Here is a 17,128-nt window from a genome sequence, read left to right as displayed (position 1 = left end):
ACTTGAAGATATTTAGCAGCTTACATTTTTCTGTGGGATTTGGAGATTTTTAAGGTGTAGAAAATGGCTAAGCTTGAAAGAATATTAGAATTATTGAGAACTCTAATCATGTCCACTGCTAACAGCACAGTCAAAATTAACAAAGCCTCTCTTTCAGACATTCAAACATGTCTGCAATATGCACAAGAAAAGATAGAGTTTTTGCAGCTTGAATCACAACTGCAGCAGGAAGAATTACAGCAATGGATTCATCATTCTGAACCTGTTTCCGTTCAGAACAATGAAGCAGACTCCCATAAACAGCAAGTCAATATTGTTCAAGTTCATTCAGATTCAGTACCCAATAAAGCAGCAAGTGTACATGCAGATGCAGAAACTCAATCTGCACTTCCCAAGCCCATCATCAGACCTTGGGAACAGCTTGTCCACAACAAGCACAAAACTGGTCTTGGATATGACAAGGACTTGTCCTTTCATATTCCAGACTATGCCAAGCCCATTCAGTTTCAGAGTGCTGGATTCATTCATGACAGTTCAGCTGCTCTTCATGACAGTTCACCTCCAGCTGTTCCAGACTCTGCCCCTCTTCCACAACAACAACAAAAACAACAGATCGTCAAATGCCAACACTGTGACCGAGTTGGCCATCTGAAAGATCACTGTTTTGATCTTCATCCATGTGAGCACTGTCATAAAACCAGCCATTCTTCACACAGATGCTTCAGAAACAAAGGTCCTGCAAGAACAAAGATTCATCTTGGATGGATCGCTTCTTGGCAATGGGCATCAACAGCCAAGAAGATATTCCAAACACATGTCAGAACTTGTTCCAAAGTATTGAACAGTCTTGCAGTTGAGTTTTCTCCATCTTCTCACCTTGTACCTGACAGGGGGGAAATGATGGTCATCTACAAGCTTCAAAGTCACATCAAGCGAGCCTGAGCCACAACCTGCCACACCAGTTTCAGAGTTGCAGCCAGAGACAAAGATGCCCGTGAACAGATTGAGAACACTTCCTATAGCAGAAGACTCCAACTTCTTGCCAGTTTTGGAAGAGTTCCAGGAATTGCATTAAGCATTCCAGAGTTGTTGGTTATCCTTAAACCATCACAGAGTTGTTGGTCATCCTTAAACCATCACAGATTAAGAACACTTCCTCTAGCAGAAGACTCCAGCTTCTTGCCAGTTTTGGAAGAGTTCCGGGAACTGCACTAAGCGTTCCAGTGTTGGTGGTCATCCTTAAACCACCGCCCTTTTTACCAACATTTCATAGAGCACATTCAGCCTAGTGCTGCCATGCATTTTTTGCACATTTTGTATTACAGCTCTCTTCTTGGACTCATACATAACCCTTCGGATTAAGGGGGGGAATGTTGGACACCTAATCCTAAAGGGTTAGTGTGGAAGTTGAATGGACAAAAGGAGTCCAAGAGACCTTGGGATCTGAAACCCAAGAGTCATATGTTGTACTATAAATGTATATCTTATGGTAATAAAAAAATGAACTGAATGATTTATTCTTTCACATTGTTCGCTGTCCATGTGTGTTTAACAGAAGAGATATCCCCAAAGAAAAATGTTGAGCTTTTTAATGTTATGGGCATCGGAGATAGAGTGGTTATTCCAATAAGAATTAAAGTCCCTAGCATTAAACCGTATACTTTGGATGCTCAAATAGATTCTGGTGCTATGAGTAGCTGCTGCAAATATAAAGCCATTCCTCATTATTATTGGCAGCCTACTAAACTCCAATTCAGGGCTATCACTGGTGATTTAATGGAAATAAGTCATATAGCTCCTGAATTTCCTATTTTCTTGAATGATGTCCAGGTTTTTGTCACTTTGTATAGTTTTGATACTGGTGCTGATGTTCTGTTAGGACAAGATTTTCTGAAGAAATATTTGCCAGTCACATTTGGACAAGATTATGTTATATTCTCCACCACTGCTGGTCCTATCACAATCCCTGCTTCCAGTGATTACAAAATTAATGTGCAACCTGAAGATCAGGATCCTCTCCAGTATAGTCTGCAAGATCTGACCAAGATTAATAAGATCGTAAAAAATGCAGAGTTACATGGTCCCAAAACCTTGCAAGAAATTTCTGATAAACTTCGTGCAGATTGTACTTCAAGTAGGCCAGATGCTTTTTGGGCAAGAGAAAAGTATTTTGTTGCACTACCTTACCGAGAAGGATATATTCCTAGGCCACAAAAAGCCAGTGCAAATCATATGATATATATATATATATATATATATATATATATATATATATATATCGACCAATGTATATATTAACCAACCAACATTAATGATATGAAGAGTCGTGATGTATGGCACACCAAGCCGGCAAAGCATTTACGTCGGGTCAACAGGGACAAGGAACAGCATCCACAAATCACCGAAGTGTTTGAACTCTATCAGAAGGTGAGAAGGTAGAGTGGCGGGGCAGAGGTGTGGAGCGACTAGATCAGCAGGTGTGGGTTTCTATGGGTATAGAGGTACCGGTTGCGACGACGGGAGGGTTGTCGGACGGGAAAGCTTGTCGGATGGTAGCGTGGATGAATGGGGACCATGGGTATGGTTGCTTGAAGAGCTGGTGGCGTGATTGCCTGAACCGGAAGAGCTGGTGGCAGGGACGTGACAACAACGAGCAAGGATTGGCACGGCTGACAATGGAATTGCTGTCAGGAAGCAAGGCTCTGCCACGGTTGGTTTGTCCACTGTTCGTCTGTCGGTGATCTGGCGGAGGTCGTCTCCCGTAACAAGTTCCACCATTCCAACAATATCTTTGAATACGTCCAATTGTTCCAGCTTCTTCAAAAACTTTAAAGCTCTATAATCTTTAGCCTTTGTAGCATTCTTTAGATCAAGACAGTCAGAACAACTTCCATTTTCAAATCCTGACCTTTGTAAATATGTCCCAATAAAAACATCAAGCATAGATGCTAATGCAAGCAAAGTGGACGACACAACAAGCTCAGGCATTTCTTCCAATTCTTCTATTGGAGTTGTTTTGTCATATATTGTTTGCGGCATAAGCTTCAAATTCTCATCCACGTAGTGAAAAATCTCATTTCCACAGAAAATCAGAGCTTCTAATCTTTTCTCCTGGACTGGAAAAGCCACCTGGAAGGACCGCTTTGCAGCTTCAGATATTCCTGTGAAGGGGTCAAACTGACCTAACCACGATGCACCCATTACAGACCTCCAATGTGGAGCAAGACCTCTCCCAATAGTAAAAGCAAGATTATCCTGCACGAGTCTTTTGTATTCAAACACCCACTGTGGTGCAATCTGACAGAGTTCACTCACTGGAATTTTTCTAAAAAGAGTACTCAATGATGTCAATGCTTTGAGCTTTTGAGAATGGTTGTGCTCATTGTCGGATAGGTTTTCAAAGCCAATTTGATTGAATAAACTTCCCCCTGGACTCGACCAAGTTGGATCATACATATCTAAAGGCGGCGCTTCATCGTCTGCCATTTTAATGAAACCGGATCTGAGAAAATACGTATAACAGATCTGAAGGTTGTTGCTCTAAAATGTGTTACCAGATTTCGTTCCTACACCAGCAGAGCCATTATGTCCATCGAATTGTAATTTCTTATTTGCATTTGTGTCTCTAGTATTTGAAACAGATTTGTTCTTTTCAATACAATTTGAAAAAACCCAGTCCTTCTCTACTGTAGTTGCTTTATCTGCCTTTTTATCTTGTTTGTCTCTTGAATTCATGAGAGTTCCGATCGATGTGGGTGTATCCATAAGCATCGCTTCCTTCCCTTCACATGTTATACTTAAATCAGCAAGAGATGGTGTTGCATTGATTCCCTTATCATCACTTTGTTCTTCATCCTCCTCTTATATATGATGGCTTGTTTCATTCAGGTAATTCACGTCTAATAATACACTAAAAGCCCCTAAAACAAGTTTATTTTTAAGTAGAAATAAAGTAAAATTGGGTTAAAAGCCAACCCCCTAGCTCAACAATAAATATGCCAATAAATGCCCACACGTGAGCCATAGGACTCCACAAACCATGACATCATGCCTTTTTCGGACTCAAAATGCCCCAAAAGTGCACCAGATGACCCAAGTGAGTCTCCAAGTACCATGATCAATTTCAATTTGAGGAAAGGTCCTCGAATCAATCCTCAAAGCATCTCCATGCGTCCAAAATCCAGTTATGGGTGCCCTACATCATCTCTATGGGTACCAGGGATACAACGTAGGGTACTCTCTATCTAGCGTTCGTGCAACAAACCCTCTTCAATCATCCTAGGGGACAATCATCCTCATCTTCGCTCTAGATCAAGGCATGCCCATCAAATAGTGTCAAGGCCAACTTGGGGGCATGTTGGGTCCACTAGTACATCATCAAGAATCCTCAATGATGAGAAAGAGAAGATTAGCATTCTAACATTTGAATGTGTTATAGGGTGTCCATAAACTGCCACGATCATCTAAGTGCCCAACACTTTGTTGAATAGGGCAATGTTGCATCTGCAAGAATGGCCTCGACATCATGTGGAGTACGAGTGGAATAATGTGCCCTCAAAGGCCTCATCTGATCAAACCATCTGGAAAAAACATTTCAAACTCAAGTGAAAGCAACCATTTAGTAGAGACCAAAACCATAGATGCATCTAAGTGGGCCATACTTAAGTGTTATGGGCATAATAATACTTCAAATCGCGACCTTCAAATATCTAACTAGACCAAGTCCCGTAAAAGTGTCCCCTACCTCTCTAGGGGTGGGTAAGTAATCAAACCTATTAGGTGTTTCCAACCCCTCTGTAGGGGTGGCAAAGTAATCAAACCATGTTTTTTTCGATGAAAGAGACCATTTAGAGCCTATTTGTTGATGTATTTTCGGTTCAGAGATGCATTGAACTCGATGTTATTTTGGTTATGTGCGCCCTTATATTCTATATAAATGAGAACTTGTAACTTGAGGATGTGGTAGATGAAGATTATAACTTCTAGATGATTGATGTTATATGGTTTAATCCAAGTTTTTATGTTTTTTATATCTAATTCATCATTCTACATGTTTTTGTTGACATATATGCATCAAAATATATAAAAATATATATTATATAATAATTCGCTCCCCACTCCCGCTCCCAAGTAAACTTAGTCAATATCTTAAACCAAAAGGAAAATAATTTACATATGAGTTTCCCACAGTGGTTCAATAAAAAGAGATCATGGACCAATCGGGTGTTAAGCCATGGATCAATATAGCCATTATTATCAAGCAGAAGATGAATTGTTGGATTACTTTATGTCAAGAACATAATTGTGACCATCAAATACATAATTACAAAGCATACTAAAAAAACACACTTGACATAAAGGCACAGTAGACCAAGTTGATCTTAACTAACTCCCAAGTGTCTAATATTCCTAACAAATGGGTTGTGACAAATTTAAATCACCATTTTCTTACAGCTCAGAATCTATTTGATTCAATGTCTTTTAACAAAGTTTATGGAGGAAAATGAAACTCCTACAAAATATGCAAAAATGAGATCATGAATATAAGCTTCAAACAACACAAGGTACAAAGCATGTATCTAACAAAAGGAATTAGAGGGGTTGCTGTAAAGCTGTAAATTCATTTCTCAAGGTTCACAAAAGATACAACAGCTAACCTTTCCATTTTTTATGTTAACCACGTGAACACTGCCATCTGTGGAGCCACTAACAACCAATGTGGAATCTGAACTAATACTCAAGCATGTTAGACCCTCTGTGTGGTATGGATACCCTGCAAGAATATCGTATGCAGAAGCCATGTAAGTAGCCCAGCTAAAAGCTAGTTAGAAATTCCAAAAACAAGTTGACTTTCAACAAGACACAATATAAAAGAATGAGAAAACCAAGCCATTTGTAACAAAATATGTGAAAGTGTCTTCTGAACAATAAGAAAACTAATAAAATGACTACTGATGAAAACAAAACAAAAAACATCTGCAGCAAAGACCTACAAATAATAAAAGAAGGTAATGATCTTGCAAATGCTAACACACATGAAGCACATAGCATTTGATACATGTTACTCTTGCACTATAGCAGAAATAACCCAATTACCACAAAGAATTATAGACCAGAATTCACGATCATTTTCTTATAGATAGGATAAATAAAGCTCCTCATAAATGAAAATCGTTGATGATATTTCAAGAATTACTTTGAAAATACACTTGCCATTGGCTATGACAATAGTTTTAGTCATTGAGGTGAAGATTTGGATGCAATCTTGCCTTGCTATTAAACAAGTGTCAACTATGGGCAGTTTTACGCACATGTATAAGCCTTCAAGTTCATCACTGTGAAAATCATAAAGAAGAACGAACGCATATTTGATGAAGCATTATTTTGTAATCAAGCGTACTCTATGGGTTCAATATTATGCAATCACTACATTGCATTGTAAATAGAACCCATTTATCATCTTAATCAAGATGTTTATAGTAAGTTTTTCCACAAGTTCAAAGACTCTGTGTAAATTGAGTTACCTAACAAGTATTGATAGCATAGCATACCTTTCTCACAGAGTTAGTTGACAAGGTATTTTGCTCTCTCAATAAAATACACCCCGAGCTAAAAGGAATGGCTAGCTCCTGCATGTCCATGGATCCCCTTGGAGGCAGATCTGATCCAGATCCACACTGGATATAACATGGATCTATCATGAATCCATATTTGTGGCAAATTCATTTCAGATAAACTACAGAAACATTTTGGAACCATCTCAAAGGCCATCCCAAACAGATCCGCTAAATGAACACAAACGTTAAAACTATTACATTATAATGCATATACCTTGCAAGGTATATACTATATAGTATGTCAGAGATAAAAATTTGTAAGGTAATATCAATATCATAAAATATATTATACAAATAACCTGTTGTATATTATATCATTTTTTTTCCTTTTACTTTTCCTTAAGATGTAGAGGAATCGGTAACTCGTTGAGATTACCTGCACAAGGCCCAGGTTCAAAGCCAACTAGCTACACTTATCACCACAGGCCAACATGTTATCACACATAGGTTACATAATATACAAGGTAACATTTATAGCACAAAGAAGTTTATATCTATATATATATATATATATATATATATATATATATATAGAGAGAGAGAAGATAAGCTATGACAAAAGGAGATGGATGAAAAACAAGAAAGTGACACATTGTTTGAATGATGATTATTGATTTTATTAAACGCAAATTGTTCACATTACAAACAATTTGTAAGGTAATATCAATATCATAAAATATATTATACAAATAACCTGTTGTATATTATATCATTTTTTTTCCTTTTACTTTTCCTTAAGATGTAGAGGAATCGGTAACTCGTTGGGATTACCTGCACAAGGCCCAGGTTCAAAGCCAACTAGCTACACTTATCACCACAGGCCAACATGTTATCACACATAGGTTACATAATATACAAGGTAACATTTATAGCACAAAGAAGTTTATATATATATATATAAAGAGAGAGAGAAGAGAAGCTATGACAAAAGGAGATGGTTGAAAAACAAGAAAGTGACACATTGTTTGAATGATGATCATTGATTTTATTAAATGTTAAACGCAAATTGTTCACATTACAAACAAAATGTCTTCTTCAACCACTTGTCGTAATGGTTTTCCTAACTGTTGACCAAATCATAGCTAACACTACTTTATTGTAAGAAATACTAAATGAGTACAATAATGTCAGTACAATACATCATTTACATAACTTAGGAACACCCAAGACCTAACGTGTAACACATGGTACTAAATGCACATTAATCCTATCAACCCCCATTAATGGCCATCTGGTTGGTGGCCTCATATTTAGCATTTCTCCAAATTTACAAAACTAGTTTTGCTGGGGGGGTTCGTAAAGATATCAGCAAATTAATCTTTCCTAGGACAAAATCCAAGTTCTATTTGTCCATCCTGCTCCATCTCTATAATAACTAATGATGAAATTCTATCTAGCTTATACTTGAGTCTTTGCTAGTTTGATCACAATTTGGTTGCACAAAGAGGCTGGACCTAAAGCTGCAAAATCTAGTGCATTGGTGCAAAGCCTCACTAACCACTCTAGATCAAGGGAAACAATTGGATTAGCCACCACTATCACCTTAGTAGTCGCTCCCCTGTTGTTCAGTAGATGGATGTTATCCCCACAAGGGAAGCTTCTCCACTTGATATCGAAGATCAAGTAATCCCAAAATTCCTAGGATAAATACCCTCTAAGGATTTTGCTAATAAACACCCAAGGATAATATTCAAAAATGCAAGGCTTTGGGTGAGATGAGGTAACGAGTTCAAAGGACCTATTGTAATGTCCTTTCCTAAATTATTTTGGAACGGGATTAATTTCTACATTTTGGGGTCGATTTTGGAGGTGATGTTGGCATTATGAGACAAGTGTTGTCCTTGATGGCAAATCACACTAAAGACAAATCATAGTGCAGAAGGATAGCAGCAAGGAATTGATGATCAGACTACAAGTATGAAGAGAAAATATATATACGCAGGTTCACTATATACCAAGTAGGGTATACACGCAGGTTCACTATATACCAAGTCGCGTATACGCAGGTTCGCTATATACCAAGTAGGGTATACACGCAGGTTCACTATATACCAAGTCGCATATATGCAGGTTCGCTATATACCAAGTAGGGTATACACGCAGTTTCATGCACGGAAAAGCGCGTACATGTCGAAGAACTTACTTTTGGTCCGTGGTAGTTAGTCCTCGGTATTTGAACCTATGGTTTTGGACCATGGTGTCTCGTCAGAAGTGTTGATCCCAAGTATTGGGCCCATGGTATTGATTTATTATGGTTTTGGACCGTGGTATTGAGCAAGGCCTAAGACTATAAAAGGAGAAGAAGATCATTAGGCAAAGGTATCGGAAAAAGTCTTGAATATCTGAAGAAGTATGAGATCCAGTATGCAGGTTATGGGTTGATGATGCATTGCTTGATCTGAGCTAAGGAGGGATCTCACCGGTTGATGGAGAACAAGAACTAAGGAGAGATCGGGATCAAATGGTTTGAAATGAACTATCTTTATATAGTTGACTATGCTTATTCTAGATCTGCATACTGACGCATGTATTGTTCTATAAGTGTTATGAATATGACTGATGTCTGGTACAGCTGCAAGTTATGAGAAAATATTTTTAGATCTGTACGCGGCTTGTCTTTGGCAAAAGCGCGTATGTACGCGGGTTTGATTCATCATAGTAGCGTATACCATTTGAGCTATGATGTCTGAAGTTACAGGTGGTTCTGACTGTTGATGAGTTCTGATGACTGTTTAATGGTGTCAGTATTCTGCATATCTTGGTTGGATGATTGTGTATTGATGGATGAGAACTAATATGGATCAAGATCATAATGACTCATATTTATGTGATCCGATGGACTAGATCTGGGTGCTAACACATATATTATCCTTGTATATGTAATGATCTGGTTATGTCTGAAGTCAGGGAGTGCAGCAAAGTTATGAATAAGTGATTAATGACATATACGCTGGTTCATCTTGATGAAGTTGCGTATACACGCAGGTTCGGCACTTCCAAGTAGCGTATGCACTCTAATGCATGATTTTGATGGTACAGTTGGTTCTGATTGTTATTGCAGAGTTCTGCTCTGTGTTCTGGTGACTGTGTTGTTGACAGGGTTTCAGTGTTTCAGTGATTCAGAGATTGATGATGCTAGTATTGATTGTTTTGTGCTTCAATGATAGTTATGGGTCCAGTATGAAAATTTGATGAAACGTGGCCTTTCAGATTATGTGTTGTGCTTCAGGAGTATCCAGTCTGAAAATGTATGAAACGTGGTACCTAGAGGAGAGAAGATTGTAGGCCGGCGCCTACGTACTAGTATCTTAGCTAGTACAAGAGCAAAGGGGGTTGGAGCTCCCTTCCAGGAGAGTCTGGAGAACGAGAGAAGGTTGTAGCCTTCTGTAGGTTGTAGCCTGCGTGCTGGTAAAGGACTGCACCAGTACATTGTAAAAGAAGTTTCTTAATAAAGGAAGATAGAAACGAATTGCAGCAGGTGGTTTTCACCCACATTGGGTTTCCACCTTATATCATGGTGTTCATGTGTGCTTCTTGTGTGTGATGATCTGTTCTGTTTTACTGCACCTGCTTACTGTTCATATGGTTAATGAAGTTCTGATGCACTAACTAAAGATCAACATTTAATGGATTAACTGAATCATAAGTATTTTGGATATACGCTAGTTGCTTTAGACACAGATGCGTATACACGCGGGTTCCCTTGAATGAAGTAGCGTATATGTATCTAAGTATGGAAATGAAAAAGTTTTATTGATCTGATAATACTGATTCACCCCCCTCTCAGTATTATTTCCAACAGGTGATGGGGCCCATTCGATTTTATTAGGAGGCTAGACTTAGTAGAAGTTATTTCAATGTGGTTAATTTGTACATGGGGGGCACCCACACTAAGAGAATACGCATTCCCTAGATCGATTTGCATGGAAGGGAAATCAATGGTTAAGTGAGGGACCCACGATGGAGGGAAAAGTGCTCCAGGAAATCTATATAAGGAAGGCAACTCTCCTCATTTCAGCATCTTATCTTTTGACATATTGAACTCAATCTTAGTTGCTCGAGCTGCTTAGCCGAGTTACTGTGTTGTTTAGCACGCGAGTGTCTTCGAGCGGAGATCTCAACCCTTGCTTCGGTGGATTTCGAGTGCCAGCCTTAGGAGGGAGTTCTTCTTCATCTCAGTTTGTAGCAGTAGCAGGGAGACGATTTACAGCAGTTGTAAGTCGAGTACCAGCAGTAGGGGGAGTTACAGCAGCACGGGGATTGTTGAAGTTTCTAACTCTACGTAGTTTAGAAACCCTTCATGCACTTTTCCTGATTTATTCGTACCTACTTGTTATTTTTCTTTAATAAGTTATTTACAAAGTAAATACTGAAAATAAACACCAGTGCATGCTCAACATATTATAGATCAGCAACTAAAATAAACAAGAACACACCACATGACACCATTATTTTTGGACCCATGTCACTGGAAAGACCCAATGCGGGAAAACAAGTGCAACTATCTGAGGGTTTTCTTATTAAGAAATATCAGAGTACAATCTGGGTGCCAAAACTGGCCCACCGAACAGAGAACTTCCTTAGCAGCTATACCTCACAGTTTGAGAGAAATCTCCTGGCTGAAACACCGGAAAATCCTTCCGGCAGCTCCTCAGCACAAAACTGCACTACAACCCCAGCGTCTGCCCAAACTTGGCTACGTCAGCCCCTCTCTGTCTCACGCTGGCCCTACGTCAGCCTTTCAAGGCCTGCGTCAGCCCCAGGAGGCCCTCCGTCAACTCTGGGAGCCTTTGCGTCAGCTGCGCTAGCCCCTCTGGTGCTCTGCGCAACACTTGGCTGCCTCTGGGTGGCCCTGCGTGGGCCCTTGCTGGCTTTGCATCACCCTCCTTGGCTGCTACGCTGCTCTCCCGACATAATCTTTGCCTTCTCTATTTCTCTGTACTCAATGCCCCTCAGTTGCTCTCCCAATCACTGATTCTACCTCTCTTAGCAAACCCCGCTCTAGAGAATAGAATGACTGATCATCTGGTGTACATCTCCACGTGACCCTCAATCCTCCTCTTATACTTTTCATATTGACATCTCAATGGCCGAGATTAAGTCCCTAATCAACGGCTAAGATTAGATCTGGCTTGATCCATGTCTTTTGGACCATTCTAACACAGATTCAAATTAATACACATTAATATTCCATTAAAATATTAATTATTTTAATATCTCATGATCTGTTTAGAATCTGCCCAAACCCTTTTTGGGTATTGGAGATCTCATGTGCCCCAACCTCTCCACCAAATTTACTGGCTAGAGCACATCCAATGCTACCCCAAATCAACACTCCCTCTTAGCAAGGACTTTGCTCTAGCAATACTCCTCACTGAGTATTACTCTGATCATCCCGCATCGGTACCTGTGTTGATGCTAGGCCTTCCTGCCCAACATCCTCTGCATTGCTGCCCATGGTTCTAACATTGCCACTGCTGCATCTGTACAACAAATCCCTCTGCATCTGTGTTGTTGCAGGTCCTTCCTCCCAACACTGCATCTGTGTTGTTGCTGGTCCTTTCTCCCAACACTGCATTTGCACTACACCTCCTCTCATCATGTTGCATTGTGCTACCCACTGTTGCACTGCAACTCAGTTACTGAGAAGTAAGTAACTGATCTCCCAATAGACCTCCCTGTTGGGCTAGAAACACCCACTGATGCTGAAGCTCCCTCTACCGCTAACAAGTGCCCCTTATCTCTAACCTTTGCGCTGTTGCAACAACTCCTTGCATCTCGCACCGTTGCACACCTCTCTGTGCCTTCCTGCACTGGTGCAACACTCCTATGCCTCTCGCATTACTGCAGCCTGCTAGCTCTGCGTTGTCTTGGGACTCCTGCACTGTAACTCTCTCTGCCGCTCCATCTGCATCCGTCTCTACCCACTCAGTCAGTCCTGCTACTCCTCGACGGGGCTCCTGTAGCAAGGTCTAATCCAAGAGGCTGGGTACCTCAAGGATCCTGCCCCTCATCGCCTGTAGTCCGTCTGACTACAGCTCGATATCTCCCCACTTCTGCTCAAGTGGTGCGTGTGCACTCATGGCACAGTCATCATCTGTCAAAACTTCCTTCTCTACCCGTGTTGGCGCTGCCTTAGTCTCAGAAGACTCTCCTTATTCTTCTTCCTTAGGCATTGGGTCGCATAATGACCCATCTCCGCACAGTGGAAGCACTTGATCTTGGAGAGATCTTTCTTCTTCCGCTTCTCCTACTTTCCCTCAAATGCTAGGGCCACATCGTCCTCCTCCTACTGAACTTTGATCCCTTTGCTGCTGCTACCTGTCTTCGACTGCCGTCTGATCTCTTCCTGGTGAAGAGCTACCAACATCTCATCCCAAGGTAAGAGAGTCCCTCTGCCCAGGATAGTTTGGACAAACACTTCCCAATCTTCTGAGACAGCATTCAGGTTGTCCTCACCATAAGCTCTTGATCAAGTGTCGCTCCTATAGCAGTCAACTGCACACGGATCTCATTCAGTCCTCTGAGGAAGGTGTCAATCAATTGACCCTTCTTCATCTGATACGACCTCAGTTGGTTCTCGAGCAAAATTCTTCTGTGCACAGAAGTATGCTGGTACAAGTTCTTGAATCTTGAGAGCCTCCCACATCTCAACTGTCATTTCCTTCTCGGCTATATGTGGTATCACATGATCCTTGACCCCGTCAAGGATAATGCACTTGGCCCTCGCCATCGCCTCTTCGTACTTGTCGTTATCATTGGGGTCGACTGGAATAGCTATAACCTTCAAGGTGAAGTTCTTGACACGATCCCTGTCAAGCACTAAGAAGACTCTGACCTTCCAGACTGCAAAGTTTGATGCTTCATCTAGTCTATCCTGGTCTCTTACCTCGTGAAGTGCCATGACGCTCCTCTACTTCCCTCCTGGAAGTTATCTGTTTGACTCCTCTGAGTCTCTACTACCCGTCTGGAAGTTCTCTTCTGGACTCCTTCTGAGTCCTGATTTCCCTCCTGGAAATCCTTCTGCCACTTGTCGAAATGCCCCCTACTCTGATCGTCTTATGCAACTGCACTATTGATCCAGGTTCCTCGACTAGGAACCCTCGGTAACAACTCCTCTGGCCTTGCTCTGTCAGGTATTGTTCTGACTACAGTACCTCACCAACTCCACTCTGCAATATTCCTGCAGCCTTCTAGACCCCAGCAACTGCCTCTCTGTGAACTGCGTCAGCCCCTCTCTGCCTCATGCTGGCTCTGCGTCACCCCGGATGGGTCTGTGTCAGCCCTGGGATGCCCTACGTCAGCCCTCTGGCCCTCTGCGTCGACAACGCTGGCTTTTCTGGGGCTCTGCGCAACTCCTGGCTCCTCTACGTGGCCCTCACTTGACTCTGTGTCACACTCCTCGGCTTTTGTGTTGCTAGAAACAGCTTTTGTCACCTCGGGACCGTTGTTTTCTGATACTATTTCTCCACTCGGTTAATGTCCTTTAGTCCTCCTGTGATCTGCAATCATGCTCTGATACCATGTTGAAGTTTCTAACTCTACTTAGTTTAGAAACCCTTCATGCACTTTTCCTGATTTATTCCTACCTACTTCTTATTTTTCTTTAACAAGTTATTTACAAAATAAACACTGAAAATAAACACCAGTGCATTCTCAACATATTACAGATTAGCAACTAAAAGAAACAAGAACAAACACACCACATGACACCATTATTTTTGGACCAATGTCTCCGGAAAAACCCAATGCAGGAAAACCTGTGCAGCTATCTGGGGGTTTTCTTATTAAGCAATATCAGAGTACAATCTGGGTGCCGAAACTGGCCTACCCAACAGAGAATTTCCTTAGCAATTATACCTCACAGTTTGAGAGAAATCTCCTAGCTGAAACCCCAGAAAATCCTTCCGGCAACTCCTCAGCACAAAACTGCTCTGCAACCCCAGCGTCTACCCAAACTGGACTGCGTCAGCCCCTCTCTGTCTCACGCTGGCCCTGCGTCAGCCTTTCTAGGCCTGTGTCAGCCCCAGGAGGCCCTGCGTCAGCTCTGGGAGCCTCTACGTCGGTTGCGCTGGCCCCTCTGGTGCTCTACGCAGCACTTGGCTACCTCTACATGGCCCTGCATGGGCCTTTGCTAGCTCTGTGTCACCCTCCTTGGCTGCTGCGCTACTCTCCTGGCACAATATCTGCCTTCTCTGTTTCTCTGTACTCAATGCCCCTCAACTGCTCTCCTGATCACTGATTCTACCTCTCTTAGCAAACCCCGCTCTAGAGAATAGAATGACTAATCATCTGGTGTACTTCTCCAAGTGACCCTCAAGCCTCCTCTTATACTTTTCCTGTTGACATCTCAATAGCCGAGATTAAGTCCCTAATCAACAGCTAAGATTAGATCTGGCTTGATCCATGTCTTTTGGACCATTCTAACACAAATTCATATTAATACACATTAATATTTTATTTTCCCTAAGTTTAGACTTAGGGACTCCAATAAAAATATTAATTATTTTAATATCTCCTGATCTGTTTAGAATCTGCGCAAACCCTTTCGGGGTATTGGAGATCTCATGTGCTCCAACCTCTCCACCAAATTTCGTGGCTAGAAAGCACATCCGATGCTACCCCAAATCAACAGGGATTGCATAGGCACAGCGTGAGGCACTACGAGAAGTTGGGGAGACAGGAGCATCCTTTCATCATTTTCAAGAGTATAGAGGACAGCGACAAACAAGAGGGTCATCCTACAAGCAACTCTCATTTCATCACACGCAGGACTGCGTCATCTCCTCCATGACTGTGCAGTCAGTGAGACTCTTTGGGGTAGCACCATCTAGGGGAGTTTGGAGCTGGGGTGTTGGGAGATCATTTGGAGGGCCATTTGAGGAGGATTGTTGCAGTTGGGAGAGCAGAGATTGACAGAATGAGTCACAGCAACGGAATTCAAAATTGGAGGAAGGCCAAGCTGTGAAGGGTCATTTTTGAAGGTTGGAACCAAGGGAAACCATTTCTAGGTTTTTCTAGGTTTTGGGCAAGGATCACACTCCTAATTTTATAGAATTTTCTGGGCAGATCTGAGGGGTCAAACAGAGGTCCCAACTCAACTAGCAACTAGAGGAGCTAAGGGGAATTTGGGCCAAAATTTTGAGGTAAACATTTGGCCAATTCCTTTGTGAGTTATTCTGGGTTTCTTGTGTAGAGGCTGGTATTAATTTACCAAAATTTTCTGAGCAACAGGGAAGGCTCTAACATCAAATCATTTCAGGCAGCAACACCTTTCTGGGCAGTAACAGCGCAGCTCTTGGGCCGGACTAACAGCAGATTTAAGGAGGGTGTTCCATTGTTCATTTTGAGCTTTTGCTAGCTTGCTTAGAGCAAGCCTAAGTGCACAAATTCCAGCACCTTGTTGTACGCCTCTTCCAATTTATGAAATGAGTAGACAATGCAGTTTGGTTCCCAATTTTGTGGTCTGATTTAATTTTATAGTGTTATTTTTATTGTCCGCTTTGCATAGCACTATTTTCCATAGTTTGGAATATGGCTAAGTCTAGAGGGCTATGATAGTCCGAGAGATGCTCAAACAGATCCCAAGTATATGTTACCTTTAATTTAATGATTGCTGTTATAAATTAGAGTTTCCAATCAGCGCAATTTATGAAATGCAAAATTTATCACAGCAATAATAAAACAGCCTATGATTAATCATAAATGATACCTAAGCAAGGCTATTGAATTAGTAAAGGAGGAAGCACATTGCAGCAAGTTTTCAATGGCTAAAAATGCATAAAACATCTACTAAATCCTAGACGTCATCCCTAAAAAGCTAACTGAAAATTGCATATAGAAAGATAGTTTGTTTTTTCAATTTTATCACATACGTCATCTCACTTTGCATTATCTACTACCAAATTTCCTTTGACTTCACTCAGGGTAGTTGCTGGAAATGTCAATGCAACTTTGGTAGGTGTTATGTGGTTTCATTCACTCAATTACAAAATGTCATTTCCAACACCAAGATCGTGTCTCGCCTTAGGATCAACTCCATTCACTGCAATCCAATGCATTTTGGCCTAATCTTTTGTTTATGCAATACTGGACGTCTGATAATGTTTGTAGCAGCAGATTGGCAAAGTGTCAAGCACACAGGATTCATCCAAAACCTCCTTAGGGAACTTGCTTAATCTACTAAGTTGTTTTTATGATTTAACCTAACTTATAAAAGACACATTAATTAAGCTAATTAATGTTGGTTATTGAGCCAAAGAAACTAAGGACAGTAAATTATTTACTTTAGTGAATCTGTTTAAATTTTAATCGTTGATCTCAAGTGGGTTAGGATTTAATCCTAGCCATCCATCACTTTGGAGATTAGGATTAGGGATTTAGCTCATTAAGGAATTATAAAAACAAGCATAAGGAGAGGAAAAAGTCACAATTTGAGAGAGTGACTTTCTCAGTGAGTGCAATACTCAAGGCCAAGAGAGGAAAGCCGACAAAAGATATTTCTACAGCAA

The 17,128-nt window shown here is 41.0% G+C and overlaps 1 protein-coding gene across 4 annotated transcripts in view; it reads right to left on the bottom strand.

Annotated features, from left to right (window-relative positions):
• The window catches only part of LOC149238602 (uncharacterized), a 349,551-nt gene that overhangs the window by 128,845 nt on the left and 203,578 nt on the right, over positions 1–17,128 (bottom strand). For all 4 annotated transcript variants that reach the window (XM_089373104.1, XM_089373107.1, XM_089373106.1 and 1 more), the window contains one exon: positions 5,658–5,773. In XM_089373104.1, coding sequence (XP_089229230.1) covers positions 5,658–5,773 — 116 coding nt within the window. The remainder of the gene's footprint in view (positions 1–5,657; positions 5,774–17,128) is intronic.

The sequence above is a fragment of the Pinus tabuliformis genome, chromosome 8, assembly GCF_031772625.1.
Source record: "Pinus tabuliformis cultivar Carrire ecotype Pingquan chromosome 8, CPIR1, whole genome shotgun sequence".
NCBI lineage: Eukaryota > Viridiplantae > Streptophyta > Pinopsida > Pinales > Pinaceae > Pinus > Pinus tabuliformis.
The sequence above is the reverse complement of the archived record's forward strand: the minus strand, read 5'-3'. Positions and strand labels throughout refer to the sequence as shown.